Source organism: Dermacentor andersoni, chromosome 3 (genome assembly GCF_023375885.2).
Source record: "Dermacentor andersoni chromosome 3, qqDerAnde1_hic_scaffold, whole genome shotgun sequence".
Classification (NCBI taxonomy): Eukaryota; Metazoa; Arthropoda; class Arachnida; order Ixodida; family Ixodidae; genus Dermacentor; species Dermacentor andersoni.
In genome coordinates this window covers 215,873,361-215,896,091 of record NC_092816.1, presented here as the reverse complement: position 1 = coordinate 215,896,091, position 22,731 = coordinate 215,873,361, and the positions used below count along the sequence as shown (strand labels likewise).

Below are 22,731 nucleotides of genomic sequence, written 5' to 3'. Positions count from 1 at the left end.
AGCGCAAAACCGGCGTCCAGGCAACGAATTACGCCCTGCGGCGAACGCTCGCCCCTCAGCGTCCAAAAATTTGACTTCCGCCGACTACCCAGTCCGATCGGAAAAACGCCGCCCGGCGAAAATCGCCATCGGAAGTGGTGGGAGCACTTCGCATGCTCACCAGGTGTCGTGATGTTTGATCTCCTTTCCACTTCCGGCAGCTGGTTGGTTTTTGTGTATTTTGGTTTTCCAGCGGAGCGTCCATCGCGAGGCCACGCTGAAGCAATGGAATGTGGGTATTTGGGCCATTCAGGGACCTTAGTTTGGGCTAGTTTGGCCGTGCGCTTTCAGGCTCTCTGCGCATGAAAGGGACACTGTTGATCATTATAACCGGAAATTGAATGTTTAGTACAAATTTGTGTAAACTTAATTTTCATCTACAAACTTAAGTGAGGTGCTCACGAAAAAGCTAATTATAAGTGCGGTGCAGTTTTCTTACCAACCCCATCGAAGGTTCCATGGCGCAATATACTGTGTGCATTGTACTGCTTTTCTTGGTGTATTTTTTTTGTATGTGGTGCCGCCCATATGGGTTCAGGTATAGGGGACAAAATGGTTTCTCGTTCGCAGCGCCCGAAGTTTTTTTTTTTTTTTCTTTCTTTTTCGCTGTTAGCACACGTGCTCACAAAGCTTGGTTTTGTGCTTCTTCGGTCAGAAACCACCGCTGCTCTACTACAACCATAAGTCCCTTCTGCTCGAGTGCCTTGAGGGAAAAGAGCAATGACAGATTGTAGTTAGAAGCCAACCAGGCCTGGTCTTCTGACTGTTAGCATCTGTGTGGGCCAAGGTGGCACATGGAATGCCTAGGGCAACGAGAACGAAACCTGCTGAGAGGCCCATTTCACGCCAAATATCGATGATTCTATCCTCTCCGGCTGCAGTAGTAAACGCTTGTTGTTGGAGGAGGCTTTAAAACCGGAACTGAAACTAAAGTAAACATGAATAACCACAATGTGCTTTTACACAAAGTAAGGTAATGTCACAGTTGAAAAACCATAAAACCTTCTGCAAAGCCTGCGCTCCGCGGTGCCACCGCTCAATGTAGCCAGACGGCGCAAAGCCAGCCCGCCTAAATGCTTGCAGCTCAATGAAACTAAACGTGCGGAAATCATTTGTCAGCGCCTCTACGATACGTTTTTCCAAGTTGTTTAGTCATTAACAACAAATAATACAATAAAAATTTTATGTAATATTTTTTCTTATCCAAAAACACATTCCTAGAGTCTGGCAACACAGACAAGTTCACAGCGGGGTGCGCCTACTTTTTGCTGAATGTAAGCGATTCCAGTGAATCATCGGTGTCATCTCGCCGCATCTATTTGTGCCGGGTGATGTTCACCATGAAAGTCCGATCCATGTCCATGGTCCGTTTCTTCGATGCGGCCGGTCCCGATGACACCCATGCGTAAATGGCACAACGATACAAGCTCCCCCTGGCTCGGCACATTTTCGTCAACGAACTGCGGCCTATCAATACCGTGTTTGGCCACTTCACCTCTCCTAGATGCTCCGCCACTTCCGGACACCGCACTTTTTTCCATCTGGCAACATGGGACTGAGTCAGCTGGGCGGGCAGTACAAAAGTGCGCACATTCTGATGCCGCCCTGGGCCACAGCACCGCTACTGCGATCCTACGCTCACCGCTGATGCTTATACAGGTTAGCTACTATGACACTTATTCCTATCGTGACGATGATGTCTGTCTTTTAGCGGTGTCGTGGCCACCTCATGTTTTGAAAAGTGTTCACGCTTGTGCATCGTATCTGTTGTGCCTGCTTGTTCTGGGTGGTGATGTCGAGCTAAACCCTGGACCCATGACCAAGGCTCAAGAGGAAAAGCTAGACCTTGTGGCTGGCTCTATCTTGCGTGTTGAAGCTAGTAATTCAGTACTTCAAGAATCTGTGAACAAAGTGCTTCAAATGCACGTAGAGCTAAAGAATGATTTAGAAAAACTGACAAAGCATGTCCTTGATCTAGAGCAGAAATTTGCAGCGGCCCCATGTGCTCAGTCCATCGCGAGCAGTGACAACGGTCTCGTAGGTGTACAGGAAAAAATTGACAACCTGGAAAATCACTCTAGGCGGTCTAACGTTCTCTTTTATGGCTTAACAGATTTGACGAAGTCTGAAACTTGGGAAGAGTCAGAACGACTCGTAAGTAATTTCTGTACCGAAAAACTTGGGCTTACTGTGATGTAAATCTAGAGAGCACATCGTGTGGGCCGCTTTTCGTCTGAGAAGAAGCGGCCTATCATAGCAAAATTTTTCAATGAGAAGGAAGTTGAACTGGTTCTGAGCCGCGGCCATAAGTTGAAGAACGCTAACTTGAGCATCTCGCGAGATTACTCGGAAGCAGTTCGCGAAAAGCGACGGAAACTTTTCCAGTTCTCGCAAACTATGAAGAAAGACGCAGATCGAGTGCGCCTTGTTTTCAACAAACTGCATTTGAACAATGACATTTACGACTAGAACACCAATGAAGGCCTGGCTGTTCTTGTTTCCCGGCGCAGGGATGAATGATGTTCCTCCCCCTTTGTTTCATTAAGCTCAGGTTCATCTACTAGCTCCCCCGTAAAATTACACTGTAGCACTGATAACAACATTCTCTTTTTATACACCAACGCTTGAAGTGTTGTCACTAATGGTATTCCACTCTGATCGCTCATCGATTCATTCCAGGCTTCTCTAGTGTTACTTACCGAGACCTGGCTTAACAACACCATACACGATAACAGCACCTTTACGAGTGAATCCACTTTCAAGTTTTTTCGATGTGATAGGCAACAGCGTAGAGGGGGCGGTGTGCTCATCGCGATAAAGGAAGAATTCATTGCCGCACCCATCATTATCGATTCTTTTCTTGAATGTATTCGGATTTCCTTGAAGGGTGCTGCATTTGGTGTTATCATTGGAGTTTTTTACTGTCCACCTGACATGTCTGGCGCGTTTTCCGATGAGTATCATCGAGTGCCGAGGGAGGTGTGCGCGCTTTTTCCGAGGTCGGCAATTATCATATTTGGCGATCGCAATTTTCCAAATATCGATTGGTCGACGCTCTCCGTATCGGCCACGGATGCGGCCACACATACCTTTCTCAGCACTTGTCTTGACTTTTCATTAACCCAACTTATTAGTCAACCAACAAGATCCACACAAACTTCTGCCAATATACTAGACTTAGTTTTAACTAATAATCCTGATATATTTTCCGACATAACTCATGAAGCAGGCATCGCTGACCATGATGTTATAAATGGATGCATTAACTTTTGCGTGAGCAAAAGAATAATTACCAAAAAGAAAATAAGGTGTTATGGTAAAGCCAATTTCGACGCAATTAACAATGAATTAACAACATTTTCAGGTCAATTTCTGCTTGATTTTCAATCGCGTTCCATTGAACAGAACTGGGTCCTCTTTAAAGGCACCCTCAGTTCACTCAGTGACACGTTCACTCCTATGTTATCCATTTCCTGCAAAAGCAGTTCTCCTTGGTTTACCAACAAGCTTCGGCGGCTTAATAACAAAGAGAAGAGACTTTACAGGCAGGCAAAGCTGACTGGTCTAGCGAGTGCCCATGATAAACACAAAGCGTGTGAAAAGGCTTACAAGTCATTGCTAAAATCTACTCGCCATAACTTTTTTTCTCATGATTTACCATCCATGCTAAAAAATAATACTCGTCGCTTTTGGCATGTGGTGAACCCTGCAATTTGCACTGACATCATTCTTACCGATTCTTATGGTGTCCCTATCCCCGATTCAGATTGCGCTCAACTTCTTAATGATACGTTTGTAACAATTTTCACTAATGAAAACGTTAACTCGTTGACAACTTAGTGGGAATTAGTGGGAATCACAATGCATGAGGTAGTGATCAGTGAGGCTGGTGTTTTATCTCTACTAACCAATCTTAAAATGTCATCTAGTGCTGACCATCTAGGTTTTAATAACAAAATTTTAAAGAATATGTCGCATAGTATTTGTTCTGTGTTAACCGCACTATTTTCCCAGTCACTATCAACTGGTGGTATTCCTAATGACTGGCGCATTGCCAAAATAATACCCATTTTCAAATCAGGTGATCGTGCTTCTCCCCTTAATTATCGTCCCATCTCCTTAACCAGCACTATTTGTAAATTACTCGAACATATCATACACAGTCAAGTCATCAACTTCCTTGAAGACCATAACATTATTTTTAAGCATCAGCACGGTTTTCGCAAGGGCTACTCATGCGACACCCAACTTGCCGGATTTAATAATGACATACATGCACTAATAGACGCCGGGTTCCAAGTTGACGCAATATTTTTAGATTTTTCTAAGGCATTTGACCGTGTTCCACACCTTAGGTTGTTACTTAAACTTTCACAGCTTAACATTCACCCAACTATAATTGCATGGATCACCGATTTTCTCTCATCTAGAATACAGTTTACATCAGTTAACAATTCCAACTCATGTTATGCCGATGTTACCTCTGGCGTTCCACAAGGCAGCGTACTTGGACCTTTACTTTTTCTAATTTATATTAATGATTTACCCAGTTGCGTGTCATCCAAAATCAGACTATTTGCAGACGCTTGTGTAGTTCATCTATGTGTAACAAGTAACACTGATAGCCACTTACTACAAACTGACCTGGAAGCAATAAATGCATGGTGTTCTAATTGGTTAATGTCATTAAATATTCCCAAAACTAAACTCATGTCTTTCACCAATAGGCCACGAATTCCAACCACCTACTCCCTTGGTAACAACGCTGTGGAACTCGCAACTACTTACAAGTACCTTGGCATCAATCTTCAGTCTAACTTATCATGGAATAATCATATTAATCTTACCCTTGCCTCTTCAAACCGTACTCTCGGGCTTATTAAACATAACTTAAAAGAAGCCCCAATGCATGTTAAAAAACTAGCAAACACAACATTAATCCGTCCTAAACTAGAATACGCATCTGCCATCTGGGATCCCGAACAAACTTATATCATCAGTAACATCGAAGCCTTGCAGAACTGTGCTGCGCGATTTATATTTTCAGATTATTCACATTACACCAGCGTCACCTCGTTAAAAAATAAAGCCGAGTTGGACAACTTAGCACTTCGCTGTAAAATTTCTTGCCCAGCACTTTTCTATAAGCTTTATCACCATCCATCACTTCACGGTGATTTCTTTCAGTCACCACCAGTTATTTTTCCACACCGTGACCATCCATACAAAGTCAAACGCATTAGCTGCCAGTCATCCCATTATGCATATTCGTTCTTACCACGCACAATAACTGAATGGAACGCCTTACCATCAGTCATTGCCACGGAACCAGACTTGACTAAGTTTCAACATTTAATTCGCTCACGACTTATCGACTAAACATTATTATTATTTTTTGGGACTTTTACAGTGTTTTCAATGTTTGTCGGTGTTTTTCATTGCAGTTGAGTTATGTTCTAATATGTACTAATGTTGTCTCTGTAATAATTGTCACCTAATAATCTTGTATATTACCTATGTTTCACTGTATTATTACTTCTGTTACATTCTCTTGTTTTTAGCATGTACAAACTATTACCAGTGCCTGTGATCGCCCCCCCCCCCCCCATGTTATAATTTCGTAATGAGGGCCTTTGGGGGTATTTTGAATAAACAAATAAATAAATAAATAAATGTATAAATGAATTTAAAAAAATATATATAAAATGTATCCCGGGCTTAAAGGGGAAGAGAAATGCACCATAAAGAAGCACATAGTGCAATGGGGATACAATAGGTACGAGGTGCTACGGGGCATGTGGAAAGGTGTAATGGTTCCAGGACTTCCTTTTGGAAATGCGGTTGTTTGCTTTAAATCAGGGGTACAATCAAAACTCGATGGGAACCAAAGGTCAGTGGGACGCCTCGCATTGGGCGCTCACTATAAGACTACAAATGAAGCTGTGCAGGGTGATATGGGCTGGACTAGCTTTGAAGTGAGGGCAGCTCACAGTAAAATTAATTATGAAGAACGACTGAGAAATATGGAAGAAAGTAAATGGGAGGGGAGAGGGTTAAAGTATCTGTACAGAAAAAACATTGATTCACAGCGGAGGAAAAGAACTAGGAAGCTCACCAGCAAGTATGCGGTATGCAGGGTGAGCAACACAGCAACAAAGAACGTCAAGCAGAAAGTCAGAGAGGCTGAAATAATCCTATGGGTGGCGGCAATGGAAAATAAACCTGCTATGAGTAACTACTTAAGAGGAAAAAACTAAATCGGGAAAGAAACAAGTTATGATAACTCAAAGGGAAGCTCATTACTTTTCGAAGCGAGATCAGGATGCCTTAGAACACACACCTATAAAGTGAGATATAAGAAGGAAGAAGAAGCATGTGCTTGCTGCGGTAATGTTAGGGAAACGATGGAGCATGTTTTACTAGAATGTGAAGACATCTGCCCAGCGGTCGATTTAGGCACCACTGGCCTCCTTGAAGCCCTTCGGTTCAGCAAGAGCAGGGGAAAAGTAAACAAGTCTGCAATAGAGGTTAGTCAGAGGCAATTGGAAAATTGGTGGAAAAAAAATGGAGACATAAAAAGCAACATTCACAATAGGGGATAAGGAAACGTGGTTATGGGCTTTTCATCGTGTTTTTTTTTTCTTTTTCTTCTTTTTTAACCTAGGTAGTACATTAGGCAGTATAATAGCAAGAGCTTGGTGGCACAACCGACCACCCCGTTCCAGAGGGGACGCTCATAACATCCATCGATCCATTCATCCACGTCACCTGGTGCGAGTCGTGCCGGCTCTGCTGCTTCAATAACACCATGCGCCCTGACCTGTGGAAGTAGCGCTGCTTCTCTTTTATGGTGCAGCAATTCTAAAGCATAGAAGAGCACATGCACAAGCCACTTGCCAGCTGAAATCCAAGCTGTCACTTTACACTCAAACTATTGAGAAATTGAAGAGACAAAGTGCAGAACTTGAAGAGGGAATCCTCACAGACCGGTTACAAGCCCTTCCACCAAAGCAAAGACTTGCTGTTATGCAATGCTTTCAAGCCGCTCGCCGCAAATCAACGAAAGGTATGTAGTGCAATCCGGACTGGTTGCTTGATCGCATAATAACGTGAATGTAAAGCCCGAGGCTGTACGAGCATGTCCATTGGCAAGGCATACTCATCCTCCCAAGCAAAAGCTGTTTCAAGATGCACAGGCGGAAATACAATGAGTTTGGTTTCAACCCTGCTATTATTACAGGGATTGAGAGAAAAACAAAAGCCATGGAGGAATTCAAATGCCATGGTGGCCTGATTATGGACGAAATGAAGCTGTCAGAGTTCTTGAATGTTGGCGCAGGAGGGAAAGTGGAAGGCCTGGTGGAGTTAGGAAAATTCACATTGGAAAACAACAAACATCCTCCCTGCGATTATGGTCTCGTGATTATGTTTCAGCCTTTCACTGGTTCCTGGCACCAGATACTTGGAGTTTTCATTTCCAGTGGAAATGTGAAGGCTGTGCTTTTGTGCAAGATCTTAATAAAAGCAGTGTTGCTCGCAGAAAAGGCTGGACTGAAGGTGGATTATATCACGGCAGACGGAGCTTCATGAAACCGTTAAATGTGGCGCCTTTTTGGGATTTCTGGCTCCTAAACGTCCATAAAGCCATCTGCATCACATCCAGTTGATACTGGAAAATGCCGCTTCTTCATTTCGAATTTTCCGCACCTGACAAAATGTGTTCAATATGGCCTTCTTAAAGCAAGGTACAAAAGACTTGAAGGTTCTGTTTATACTGAGCACATCAGAGCAGCACACAGTGTCCACTTACCCTTAAAGTGATGCCAAAGATCACTCTTGCTCATGTGAGCCCTAATAACTTTGAAAAGATGAAGGTAAACTTGGCATTGCACCTTTTCAGTCCGCAGGTGCTTTGGGGCCTGTTTTCCTACAAGAAGCAAATAAAGGAGCACTGGGGTGACCCCGCACAAACTCAAGCCTTTGTTCTGCTGATGAGGAAGCTAGTAAAAGCAATGACAGCACGGATTCCATCTGAAGGGTTGAAACCTGACTGCACGTGAAAGTCGCATCAAGGATGTATTAGACTATCTAAACTGATGGGCGGTTCATGCGGGAACTTCACCAACCTGATTTCTTTCATCAAGTACTGCCAAGGGGCTAAGGGTCACCCTTCAGGCCACGCTTGATCTAATGAAGTACCTTCGTGAAAAGTTTGGCTTTAAGTAGCTGCTGACGTGCCGGCTGAGCCAAGGCTACCTCGAAAAATTGTTTGGTATCATTAGACAATTTTCTGGTTGCAACGACCATTCAACTTCTGCCCAATTCTTGCTCATCGTGAACTGCCTCAGTTTTTACGATTTGGTCCAAGCTTCCAGCAGTGGCAACTGTGAAGGGGACAATCTGAGCTTTCTCCTCAGTAGTGAGGATGCATGCCATAGTGGGAAGGTAGAAGAAGCTGCTCACATGACAAAGAAGTCCACAGTGCTCTTCGACCATAATATCCTGAAAAGATTAGCAATTCGTGGCTGCTCTTCTACACGACAGGGTATGTTGCACACAAAACAGTCCTGAAGACTGCGTGCAAGAAATGCTTTGACAAGCTACTTGCTTCCGCCGACAAAGCCAACCAACAGTTGGCGATGTTCAAGTTCTGCAGGGCCCCATATAGCCTTCTGAGAAGCTCTTCTCATATGTAGACACCCTTAAAACTATTTTTTCGATGTGGTTCAGTTACGAGCTGCACAGTGGCAGCTTAGAAAAGCTTGTCTCCTGCCTGCAAAAAGTGACGCCATGCTAGGCTGTGCACAGCATGTCTCCAACCTCACCAACCAGTTACAAAATTTTTTTTGGTTACCAGTTTGCACTTCTATGCGAAGGCACTCAACAAAGAGAGAGTGTCTTCCCATGAAAAGAAGCACCTCAAGCTCAGGTGTGCCATTTAGCAGATGACAACGTTCTGTTTAAACTGCTTGTAAACTAAACAAAATGCTTCTTGTTCTCGTGAAAAAAAAGGAGCACCAGTTCAGGTGTGTCGCATAGCAAAACATCATCGATGACTGAGAATGGTTTCGGATTCTAAGCCACTCTTTAAAAAATGAGTTGTTAGGGTAAGCAGTGTGTTACAAATAAAATGTTTGCTTCAGAGTTACCACTGGGAATTTTCTTGCCTTACATTTGATAACCAGATAAAGCAAGCTGCATTCTACCATCGAGGCGCGCTCAATCGAATTGTTACCTTGGCGCCTTTTAATTCGTAAGAGGCTATGCTACTCTATAGCAATTTGCAGCCATGAACGAGCAAGCACACACGCACACACAATATGTGTGTGTGCGTGTGTGTGTGTGTGTACATATATATATATATTGTGAAGCTCTCTTATTTGTTATTGGATTCCTCAATGCGCACGCAGATGATCGCATTCCACGCAAGGCCCCTGCACTGCGGCTGCTAGCCGCCGTCGCGGCCGATGTGTATGTGTGTGGCAAGTCCCCTGGCAGTTTCCTTCCAAAGCGCAACGCGCGAGCCGGCGCGTTCATTACACTTTCCAATTCTAACCACTGTACTGTAGCTGCTTTGCCCCTTCTACGCCGGCATCAGCTTATCACTTGTGGATCGCTTAGGCGTGGTTTTGACAATGTTGAGGATTCCTTGTTTAAGCATGCGGTTGCCAATGAGAAGCAGAGTACACTGCTGCAGTACTTTCAGTCAAATAAATAAATCATTTGTGTGTGTGAAGCTTCAAGTGAGTATTTACTGCGCTATGATTGGGGCACGATCGGGGATCGTTCTTCGGAGTGCACGTTCGGTTGCACCGCGCACGATTGGCCTAGATCGCGCCAACTTCGCGCGGCTGACGCAGTTGGCGCACGCCACCTAAGCGGTGCAGCCGAACGTGCGCTCCGAACAGCGATCCTTGATTGCATCCTTGGTTCATTGACTGATTTGCAGAAGTTGTTGATGCGTGTTTATGTGATATTATATATCGAACTCTGGCTATATTGAACTATTTCACTATCATCGAGGTTCAACTGTAGCATTTTATTTCATCCTATAATGCAATACAATGATGTTTTTATAACGAGTGGTTGAGTACTAGTGACAGAACTTAAATGAGGTGTGCCTTCTGTAGCAAGTATGTGACGCCCCCTCGGGCATAATCTTGGTTCGCCCGCCAAGCTCGGTGGCCTGCTAAAGCTCGGCAGGCAACATTGGTCACCGCACCACAATAAACACCGACGAGCACGGCTGCTCGCCGGTCAGTCATCGTTCAGCACCACCACGCTGCGGAGCGTTCGTCTAACGGAGGGTGCCAGAGGCCCTCCCTTGTTCACGACCCAGGGTGGATCGTGACACCTTCATCATTGGGCAAGTACCTGAATGTCCCAGGGGAGTTTCTAATCGTGTCCTGCATTTACCTCAATTTCTCGATTACTAAGGCTTGGCTTAACATGTGCATTTAGTGTCCCTTTAAGGTGAAAGCCAACAGTTCACAGAGCTTCAAACACCAGGCAGAAACTATGCTGGTGCTCACCAAAAGCTTTTCATATAAATGATGACATGATCAAGGTAAACAAGTGCCATAATCTATTTCAAAAGTCTCAAAACTTTGCACATAAGGCACTGAAACATGGCTGAAGCATTGGAGAGCTCTAACGGTAGGTCAAGTGAACAGACAATCGAAGGCTGTCTTCTCCATTGGATTGGACAAACTTTAATAAAAGTCCTGCAGGACGCACGTCAGCGTGCAGTGGACGTCTCCCACGCCGGGACCGACAAGGCATACCTGGCGGCCGCTGCCCGATCCTGCTGGACGGCCCATTGCTGCTCTTGTAGGAGCAGGCTTCGTAGGGTCTTCTCCCCCTTGTCGGAGGTAGAGTCGAGCAAAGCGTCTCCACGTCTGTGGGCTACATCAGTGCTTGCCAGAAGTCTGACAACAGTTCTAAGGTAAAAAATAACTGGGCTTCTTAGATGATCAAGGGCATCATCCAGTTGCATCATTCTATTAAACTTTTTATATTCTACACAGATTCTAATGCTGCCACCCTTTTTCACATGAGCACAACTGGTGAGGACTAAGGGTACCTGGAGTTTGACGTAATGCACTGTTTGAGCGTGTCCATCATGCACTCGTGAACAACACTGTGCTTGGAAGGTGCAACATTGCGTGGTTGATGACAGTAATTGTTGACAACATGGAGGCGATCATGAGGTAAACAACGAGAGCATAGCTGTAATGTCGACAATGGGTCTCTCTTCAGTGTTTTATGCATTAAGTTTCCATTAAGAGATTGCACCACCAGCACACGTTTATAAAAGCGGGTCGTTTCGAATAAAGGCGGCTTTTGGTTGGGCAGTCTTGGTGTGGGCATGTAGCATGCGACACTATAACTTAGTAGTGATAATGCCTACTGGACTTAAGCCACTGCCACCATTCCTGACTACACCAGGGGCGCCTGCTATTCCATGGTCATGTTGGCTGCAGTTGCTCTGAGAATTTTCTTCTCACTAGCAGCTCCCATGACTTATCGTCAGAACAGCGCCAAGTGCTCTTGACCTGAAGGACAATGGTTCTTAGGAATAACGAGCATGGCAACGGCTGCAGTTAGCTAAGAGTGGCAGGACCAAGCTGACAAGAATTCGTGCGACCAGTTTATGAGCAGCATCGCATATCCGAAGTTGCGTGGGAGACTTCTGCTTGAGGGTGATAAGTTCACGTTTCAATAAGCAATTGAGATATTGTTGCTTTGGGAGCAAGTCGCCTGCGAGTCAGCATCTTTAGGAAATTTCATGCAAAGCGTCACATCGCACCTCCATGCCTTTCCTCTGCCTCCCTCCTAGTGAATATGGGAGCGTCCAACTTCAAACCTACCAGCATGCTTCAACCAACGGGAATGTGAAGCCCCAACTTGTAGCCAGTCGTTAGCGTGAACTCGGTAGAATGGAGTGCGCATGTGGTGTTGCTGACACTTGCCCTCTTTTAATGTGTTAGCATCCTTACCAAGTGAGCGTTGTGCACCTAAATACGCCCCTCGTGATGGTTATCACGCATACACTCCCGACAGAGGTGCATCCCTTTGCAGACTGTCATGTTCATGCTCTTTCCATCCATCTTCAATGCCGACTCATGCAAACATCACCCCACACTCTGGGAAACTGCTGTTCCATGATAACTGTGGAGAAGCATGTCGGGAACATGCTCAATGCCCAGCAAAAACACGTAACGGTTACGGTGGCAGACATCATGGTCATTTCAGCATTTTTTGTAGCTGCTCATGCCGTGGGGGTCCATTCCGACTGCAGGAAGTCATCCAAGAGGAAAATGCAACAAGTGTAACCAACGTTTTCACTATCCAAGCTGATGTTACGGTGGATCTCGCTGACCACGTCCTCAGCCCACCTGCTCAGCGCCCAGGCATCTACATTGATGTGCAAGTCACTCCTCTGACACTGAGCAACCCTGAACTGACACACAGCACGATGTTTCTCATCGATACCGGTTCTGCCATGTCAATTTTTGGAGAACACCACCTCCGAAATATTTTTCCAGACTAAGTGCAGCCCAGCAGTGCCCAGCGTCATGCTGCTTTACTTTTCAAGGCAAAAGGTTCCAGTTCTTAGCTCATTCTGTACTCATGTGGTTTACAGGGCAGGGGCAGCCGAGGGTACCATCTATGTCATGCCAAAAGGAACGTCACTACTTGGGTTGGACACTGTACAAAATCTCCAACTGCAAATTAACTGCAGATCAAAGGTAGTTTTTGGTTGCGACTGTCTTAGCGTGGGCATGCAGCACGCAGAACTGCAATAGCAAAGGAAGGATCACTGTACCGACTGGCCAGGACAAATGTAAGCAACCTGAAGCTGTTGTGATGACCAGGTCAGAGGCTCCACAGCTTGGCCACGCAGGCTGGCTACTGGTAGCTGTGCTTTTAAGGCGAAAGCCTTATATGCCCCGTGAAGCGAAAAAGTCGGAGTCCAGCATTATCATCAGATGGTACCAAAACTCATATGACCAAGTGATGACGTCACATTCCCGGCAGTAGGCCTGCTGTGGCTCACACTGCATAATCCCATGGTGAACAGCCATGGCGTCGGCTGGATGCCATGGCCCACACCCAAAAAACCGACTTGGTCCACTCCCAAAATTGGATTACGGTGACAGCTTAGGCAAGTCTTGATGCTTTCACCTTTAAATCTCGTAAGGATACTTACCGTATTTACTCGAATTTAATGCGCACCTTTTTTTCCAATAATATGGGTCCAAAAATTGCATGCGCGTTAGAATCGAGTACGACCCTAAATCCGCATTACCATATCGCCATCTGCAATAAAAAATGGCCTCCTCGTACGCGCTTCTAGTAGTTTCCTTCTTCCATGGGTGTAACCTAGTCTACCACCTGTCTTCCCGTTTTCTGTGTTTATTCAATCAGCATAGAAGCGTTGACTGCGAAGACACGCCGAGTCCACCATGATGCCGCATTTAAGAGGAAAGTTATGTGCGCGGAGACGGACAGAAATCGGGCCGCATCATGGGCGTTCGGAGTTCCCGAAACTTGCGTGCGGGACTGGCGCAATCAGAAGAAGAACATTTTCACCAGCAAAGCAACAAGGAAGGGTTTCAGTGGGCCGAAGCAGGGCTGCTTCGCCGAAATAGAAGAGCTGCTCGCGGAATACGTGCAAGAGCAGCGAGCGGCACAGCGACCTGTGAAGACTGATCTGCTCAAAGTACAGGCGATGCAGTTAGCCCTACAGAAAGGGCTAATGCGGAGTGATTTCAATGTGAGCACGTGCTGGCTATCAAATTTTATGAAAAGAAAAAGCTTTTCTCTTCGAAGGCAGACAGGGATATTCCAAAAATTGCCCGAAGAATATGAAGAAAAATTGCAGTTTTCAGCGGTACATTTAGAAGTTGCACCATAGAAACGGCGACCATTTCGGACAGATTGGAAATGCCGATCAGACGCCGCTCTGCTTTGACATGCCTGCCACCACAACCGATGAAAATAAGGGGGCGATGCAAGTGCACGTTTTGTCTTCTGGCCTCGAAAAAACTAGTCACCGCAATGCTTTGTTGCACTGCGTATGGACAAAAGGTGCCCCCGTATCTTATCTTCAGACAGAAGACGCTCCCGAAAGGAATCATGTTTCCGAGTGGCATGATTGTGCGCACAAATAAAAAAGGTTGGATGACCACGAACTTGGTCGCTGACTGGATTGATACCGTTTGGTGGAAGAGACCCGGCGGCAGCTTGGGTCTGCGAGGGATGCTTGTGCTCGATGCGTTCAGGTGCCACCTGGACCAGCACATCAAGGACAAGCTGGCGGCATGCAACACCAACCTTGTCGTGATATCCGGCAGCATGAGATCGCAGCTCCAGCCGCTCGATGTTTATTTGGACAAGCCAGTGAAAGATAGCATTCGGGCGCTCTACACCGAATGGCTTGTCAGTGGCTGCCACGAATTCACACCCGCCAATAAAATGAAGCGTGCCTCCCTGCAGGACTTTGCTCGATGGGTGAAAGATGCATGGTGCAGGATCCTATCTGCCACTGTCAACAAAGCCTTTAAAAAGTGCGGGATTTCGAATGCCATGGATGGCACCAAGGATGAAATGCTTTGGTCTGTTGATAGCGATAAGGAGTTGTCTGACAGCAACGACAAGTGATATCTATTGCCCCACGCGACTCATACCAGCGCAGTGCAAATCTTGGCGGCAAGGTACGCCGCTTCCATTTGTGTTTTTATTATTTATCGCATCTTTAGTGTATTGGGAATGAATCTGTTTTTTCCAAATGAGAGAAAATGGCATTTCTACATGAAAGCATGAGGTGGATGGTATTGTACTTTTTTTTTTGGTCACCAATGCTACAGAAAAATTGTAACTGCAGAAAACACTTTTCAGTTACACTTGAACTTTTCAAAATGTTTCAATCCCAATCTGGAACAAACATTCTGTGTCAATTTTTAAGTAATACAAGCCTTGAAAGCATATGATAAGCAGCCAACAAACACTGACACCAAGGACAAGATAGGGAAAATTACTTGTGCTTAATCAATGAAATTAAGAAACTATAAATTCATGGAAATTAAAGTGGATGAAAAAACAACTTGCCGCAGGTGGGAACCGAACCCACAACCTTCGCATTTCGCGTGCAATGCTCTACCAATTGAGCTACCGCGGCGCTGCTTTCCCATCCACTTTCTTGGGTATTTATGTGTCCTAGTAGAACCCTGGGAGTGTTAGCCAGCACCACCACTCGCAGACCTTGGCGGCGGACGTGGAACGTCTTTTTTGCCGCAGGCGACATGAGAACGTGATCTTTTTGGGTGAAGGCAACTGGTCAATAAACCCACATATGCTACCTGAAGGCATCAATGTAGCCGGATTCGAGACCCTCGTTGTGTAATGAACGAGAAGGAAGGGGGTTAACCGAGGGGCCAGATTTTTATTAGTCATATGATAAGAAGCCAACAAACATTGACACCAAGGTCAACATAGGGGAAATTACTTGTGCTTAATCAATGAAATTAAGAAACTATAAATTAATGGAAATTAAAGTGGATGAAAAAACAACTTGCCGCAGGTAGGAACTGAACCCACAACCTTCGCATTTCGCGTGCGATGCTCTACCAATTGAGCTACCGTGGCGCTGTTTTCCCATCCACTTTCTTGGGTATTTATGTGTCCTAGTAGAACCCTGGGAGTGTTAGCCAGAGCCACCACTCACAGACCTTGGCGAAATCTGAGCTTCATCAATCTGAGCTTCACCAATCAATTTTCACATATGTTGATCCCTTCTGTTGCCAAGTTCGAGTTTGGTTTTTGACGTGCAGGATTAGTAGACAGTGTACAGTGCTCACGGAATGAAACGCGTCAATTTAGGGCTAAGTAGTGCGCATACTTTCGTTTCAACCGGCTGCAGTTCGTGTCACATCGACGTAATTTTGGCGCAAACGCGTACACCGGAGTCCTCGTCACGTTTGGTGACCAAATTCCTAGCGACATGACATGGTGCTCTCGCGTACTTTGCACATATGTAGAGCTCTACTAAATGCTCCGTGTCCTATTTCATTCCATGAGCACTGTACATGTGTTCAGTCCTAGACACTTGTCAGGCCTTTAGTAGACGGTCTCACAAGCTTTGAGGGTATAAGCAGGCGCTTTTTGCAGGAACAGCGACATGGCACGACCACTACTTAGCTTATGACCGCAAAGGAATCCCATTCAAATTTCGCAGGCCATGAGCTAGCTTAAATACAGCGGTTAAGGGGCACGAAGAGGGAGAGTGCGACATAATCTGTGCTTTGTGAACACATTCTATGTGCTCAGGTGGCAATTCTACCATCCAAGCTTTACGGTTGCGTGTAGCAGCATCTCGGATGCCACGCTAATGAATTCGCTAGGTAGGGGCCATCTACGAGTTGCTACGAGCAGACGACGGCAGCCAGGAGAGTGACTCCTGGTCATGGTGCTTTTGAAGAAAACCTCAGACAGTCCCCAACAGCTTGATCACTTGACTGTGACATGCTCGTCTGTCAGGGCTAGTAAGACTGGGAGCCGCAGATGGTTTCCGGACAGTCTGCAACTACATAATCCAAGAGGCCCAGTAAACCTGCAGAGTCACCGGTGCAAGAACGACACGGCGAGCGCTACTTTCTGAAGCCAGCAAACGTTCATCTTATCGCGAATGCAGAAGAAAGCCTCAGTCTATCGATGCCCAGGTTCTGTTGAGGGGAAATGCATCCATATGACATTGGTAGCTAAAACCAGGGCCGGATTAAGAAAAATGGGGGCCCTGGGCTAATGCGCATGCAGGCGCCTTTTACCTATACTGACCCCCCCCCCCCTGTCGCCTGATACGATACTGGAAATATGCCGTTTCATTTTAATTCCACCAAATTATAAAGAACGAAGTGCAATGAATGGGATTTTTATTATTATTATTATAAGGAAAACAACAAAACTTGCTTGAAACGTGTGCTGTTGTAAACACCAACACATATGTTCACTTTGTGATTAATCTGCATTCTGTTTTCAGCAAAAGCTAGGCTTTAAGGAAAAGTTTAGTGATCTCAAGACGAACGAGAACGTAGAAAAGGCAACACAGCTCAGATGTCGATCCTTCTGAAGCTAGGCTTTGTTTGCATCACTAAGTTTAATACCGTGGGGACACGCATGGTTGTATCCAAAACATTTTTTATTAAACTTCAAGCATCAGACTGCAGTAATCGTTATACACGTTACTCTATAAATATGCAATAGATATATACAATACTTAACGCAATGAAAACCCCATAAAAATGCCCTAGAGTACAGATGAAAATTACCAACTGTAATTACAAAACATTATTTGAAAATATTTTGGTTAAAGGTAAGACAAGCCAGGACGACACCAAACAAACGTGGCACTATCGAAAATAACAAAAATACAGTTCTTTATAAGCATGCTAAATACCACAAGAAGAACAAACAAGAGACAAACAACAAAGATTTGCATATCTTGAATTACACTGCTTAGCGTTTCATTGGCAACGTGGAGGCTAGGAGGCGACACAACGAACTTATTGAAGCTATTCATATATAGCGCAAACAGTCCTCTTTCAAAATGGCATCTTTCGTGCCTTCGCTTTGGCGAAATCAGATACAGTCTGTTCGAAGGATAGATCGCGGAGGAGGTCACTTTCAATGGCCATGATAGCCAGCGAGTTCACCTTGTCGTCAAAGAGGCTCGAACGAAGGCGATTTTTTTATCGCGACAACTTGGAAAACGATCGTTCGGTCTCACAGTTTGCCACCGGTATGCTTAAGTACATTCGCAAAGCAATAGAAAGGTTCGGAAACACATCAATAAGCTTTCTTTCGTGCAGCAACTTCATTATTCCCAGGGGACTCGTGTCCTGGCACGCAAAGTTGTGCTGAAAGTTCGCAAACTGAACGATTTCAGCAGAAAATGCTGGCTCCAAATAATTGTAGGTTTTCGCCAACTTCTCAGCCTGCTGTGCCAGAGAGGTCTCGCTTCCAACTTCTGTCAGCAATTTTAGGAATCCGAACCTTTCGCAGAATTCAGTGTAGGCAGCCTTTCGCACTCGCAAAGCAGAGCCTAGACTGTCAAGTACAACATTGTAGGTCTCTACGATAAACTTTTTTCTACCTTGTAGAGCACTATCGCTTTTTCCGTTCGGGTGCTTACTCAAAACGATGCGTTTGCCCTCATCCTGATAACATTGATTGGTACTTAGCGTGTGTGCTCTCTCTTCGAAGGTATCAAAGAGAGGTTGCAAAGAATAAACAAAGCCTTTTAGAGAGCTTCAAGGCAACACAAGACTGCATTGAAATTTTTCAGAATGGCCTTACATGATTCAGCCTGTCTTGATCACCTGGTCTCAGAGAGAATTTTGAAAACAAGCTGCTGGCCAGTTCCGCCCATGCTGTCCAAAAGATACCTCCATGGCTTAGGTGAGGCAGCAAAGAACACACACAGTCTCTGAATTAGTGAAAAATTTGACTACCTCAAGGTAACTGTCAACGCTACACGCGCCAACTAAGTTCAGTGAATGACCAGCACACAGGACGTAGACTGCCAATTCGTTGTGTTTGATTTGAGCTTGCAGTCATTTGTATTTTCCTGACATATTACTTGCAGTATCATAAGCTTGCACAATCATCAATTGAGATGCCATTGGTTGTCAAGAGGGACATCACGGTATTGAAAAGATACAAGCCGGTATGCGATTCAATTGGAGCAAATCCAAGAAAGCGTTCGTACACTTTCCTATTTAAATAGTATTGTAAAACAACTGACAGCTGATCAACGTGAGTAAGGTCTGTAGTCGAATCAACAATTAAAAGAGAAGTATTTTGCACATTTAACTTCGTCAACGAGACGTTCATTGACACCCTCTGCCACATGCTCGATAAATTCATCACAAATGGTTTTTGACAGATACGATGGGTGACCTTTTCCTTTGCTCACGTAGCGTTTGATGTTCTCCTCTAGAAAGGTGTCAAACTTGGCAATGGCTCAAGCACTCCTATATAATTGCCATTTCTCGGTGAACCAAAAATCTCCTCACTGCCCCTAAACGCTAGGTTGTGCTCAGCTAGAAGCTTAACTACAGTGACTACATGCTTCAACACGTCTGTCCAGTAAATGGTCTCAGTGACAAGATGCTTAACCAGCTCCTTGTCGATTGTGCTGCTCGAGTTAGAGCGGGCGAGCCATGCTGCCACGTAGTTCCGGTACTCGACGCTATTTTCATGTGTGCAAACCTTTTCTTCTGCTCTTTTCCAATCAGAAAAGCCATGCGTGGTGAAAGCACTGGGGTTGCTTGAAATTGAAAATAGTTTGTACATGAAACAGTAAACGGAACCTTTGGACTCTGAGTACATTAACCAGTGTCGCTCATCAGCTCCCCATTTACAGCCTTTCGCACGAAAAGATGAGGTGACATATAGCATTTCTGAGTTTTGCATTGCCTTTCGGAAGACGGAAAAGTTTCTGCCCGATTTTGAAAATACAATGGCCCTTTCTCAAGGCATACACTCCGAAAGCTGTCAGTAATAACGTCCGGCCACTTAGCAGTGTCACTTCGGAGAACCTCGCAACGTACCTCTTGCTGCGGGGGTGTCTGTACTTCAACGTTGCCACGAGAAGCAGTCTCATTCGTCCTCTCGAGGCACACTTTGTGGGTGGGAACATGATTATCTGAAGCCAAACTAACAGGAAACAAGTGAGTCAGTTCATTGAGTGTTGTTTCCTGGCACTCGTCAGTAGAGGGATGCTCAACGGGGAGGTTTGGCACCTGTTGATCAGCAGTAGTAGAAACCGGGCGTGGCGGACCGGACACCTAGAGCTCTGTGGCAGGGGCCCGGCCGAGTAGCATAGACGTTGCTGACTCAGGAACAGGACAGGGCTCGGTTAGCGTCGGTTGCTCAGAAATATGGATGACCGAGGTTGGCACCGTTTTCACAGGATCCAGACAACCAAGATGAGTCAAACCTTGCTTCTTGCCAGGAAACCGTGGTGATGGAGTTGGCAAGTCCTCCACAGAAGCACAGTCGGTACTACTGGGAGTTTGACACGAACTCTGGGTAGAGCGATCATACTGCTCCGCAGAAGCTGCATTCAGTAGGTACTTTGTCATCTTTGGTAGCTTTTTTTTACGCTCTTCTCTTTCTAACTTCGCCTTTCGTTTAGACATACCACTTTCATGCTTCTGACCGAGCATTTTCCCATGAATGGATGCTTATTGTTCACCAGGCACTTCGTCAGTCCGACGCGGCCGCAAGCGTCTAACGGTGGTCGTCCCGATGACTGGCGCACGCTGCCTGGATGGTCCGTGGCTGGCCGAGAGTGGTGCATCCCCCGGGAGTTCCTCAGCGTGCGGGCTTATGCAAGCTTAACCGGCGGCTTGGGGCTGAATCGCAGCCTGCGATCAACTTCCCTTTATAGACGCACGCCGCGTCGGTCTGTTACTAGCGCCAAAGCAGGCGTTCACATACGCATAGAATTCCTTGTACAAATTCCCTCCTTCTCCCATTCCAGTCTCGTCTTCCTATTGGCTACGAGCAATCGTCTGTTCTGGGAGGTTCTTGATTTTTCTTTTGCCCCATCGGCGCTGAGCGCGAGAATGAAGGGGAGAGAGCGACTCCTAGCGCAGGCGAAGTTACGCGCTCTCCGTCGCCTCTGAGTCGTCTTTTTCTACTTCTTTCTGGAAAGTTCGGCGGCCAGTCTGACTTACTTTTTCCGTCGAGCGTGCGCGAGGTTGCACAGCCACTAGGCAGGAAGGGGCCCTGGAGACAGGCCTTTGTGTCCAGCTCCCCAACTTCCCCCTTCACTCATCCACAACCCTAGCCCGAACAGTGAGCATTCCATGCCCCACGGTACGCAGACAAAAGCACTTGTGAAGTCTTCTCTCCTGCCTAGACTCTGCCATCAGACTCATCATCATCTGCTATCTGACTCATCCTCCAATTACCATCACGGTAAAGAAAAGTCGAATGGTAGGCACTGTTGGGTACTGCAGCACATCCTTTCTATGAGAAGGACCGCGGTGGAACTATTTGAGAGGTGGAGGGTGGCGTGGTGGTGACGAGGAGCAAGGGAGATTTTGGTCCTCATCCCACATTACATGTTTTAAGTGTTTCCCCCTTGCCCCTCCTCTCCAGACAGCACTGCACAGACGGACCGACAGGAAAGAACGAAAACTCTTCCAAGCAAACGCACCTCGTGTAGTAAGAAAGGGGGCCCCACCGGGGTGGCGGGGGATTCCTGTTTTTGCAGTGCGACAAGCTCTCCCCAAATGATCAGGCTAAACGCATGCTGTTACCTTAGGCAGTGGGCCCCGTCTGCTCGTTCTGGTTTTCTCGCTTCATACATGTCGCTCGAAGTTCCGTTGCCCATGGTTCCATATAGTAAGCAGGTTAAAATAAATGGGCCCCCTTCTCCTACTGTCCGAGGTGAGGCCCTGGGCTGCAGCCCCCTTAGCCCCCCCCCCCCCTTAATCCAGCGCTGGCTAAAACGTTCTATCAGAGTAGACACGCCAACGGCACATGATGTCCTCCAACTTCTTGAAAGTTTCGTAAAACCAAAAACGGAAGCTACCCGACGCAACTTGAGCCAGTCGCGAGCGCCTGACACAATGTACAAGCTGCAGAATTTTCTTTCGGGTGGGCACTGCACAAGATGTCCGTCCTCATCGAAGTGATATGTCTTGTAGAGTCTGCTGCCGTAAACTTGACGATCTTCTGGGCTCGTAATTGCGGCCCGTGCAACGCACCAGTCATACCCATAAACGCAAGCAGCGTCGCTCAGTTAGCATAAAGATGAGCGCAGTCCAGTTCACACCAGCGCGCTAATACACAAACGAGGCAAGGTTATGACTGGTGTTGCAGAAGCCGCGGAGCGCTTTTTCCTTGCTGTGTGCTTTATTCTCTTTCTTTTTTTCTATTTCATTTTTTGAGGGCGCGCCGCAACGACAGATTGGGTTTTTTACAAATACTGCTCCAGAAGGGCACATGTAACCGGTAAACAGGCGCCTCAGAACAGCACCTGAATTTATAATAACGCTGTGTTAAAGGTGCGCGGTCGTGCTTTGGATCCGTTTCGCTAGCTCCGCGGCTCCCGCCTACCGATTTTCGCACATGTTCGCGTTGACACAACATCGCGCGCACATCATATGCAACTAAAGAGGTTGACTACACAGAACACTGACCTGCTGGAAATGAACTGTTTTCACGTCGGGTGCCGCACAAGGTTCTCGCAGCCCAGGGGTAAACTCGGAGCCATGCTCGGAGCGCATTGCATCCCGACGGTGCAGCGAGCAGCAGCGAGCATAGAGTTTCTCACTATAACACCTAGAGGAAAATTTGGCGCCACCGTCTATGAATGAATAAGTGGACGGATGTTATGAGTGTTTGCTTTGAAACGCGGCGGTGGGTTGCGCCGCCAAGCTCATGCTATTATACTGCTTAATGTCCTACCTAAGTTAAAAAAGAAAACAACAACTATGAACTCCCACAACCACATTTTCTGCTTAGAACGACAGAAAGCTGAGCAGTTGATAAGGATTCACTATGCAAAAAAGAGGTGAGGCGTGCAGACAGGACACAAGAGTAGAGAAGTGGACAACGCCGTGTTGTCCACTTCTCTACTCTTGTGTCCTGTTTGCACGCCTCACCTCTTTTTTG

At 46.1% G+C, this 22,731-nt stretch overlaps 1 protein-coding gene across 2 annotated transcripts in view; it reads right to left on the bottom strand.

Moving 5' to 3' along the window:
* LOC126536378 (poly(A) RNA polymerase GLD2-like) overlaps nt 1-22,387 on the bottom strand; it is a 149,676-nt gene extending 127,289 nt beyond the window's left edge. Inside the window, exons 1-2 of one of the 2 annotated variants that reach the window (XM_055073131.2) lie at nt 22,257-22,335; nt 161-335 (exon numbers count right to left, since the gene is read on the bottom strand). In XM_055073131.2, the coding sequence (XP_054929106.2) occupies nt 161-244 (84 nt within the window). In that variant the 5' untranslated portion in view covers nt 245-335; nt 22,257-22,335. Of the gene's footprint in view, nt 1-160; nt 336-22,256 lie in introns of both variants that reach the window. The other variant, XM_050183314.3, reaches the window with a different exon arrangement.
* Nucleotides 22,388-22,731: the final 344 nt, after the last annotated feature.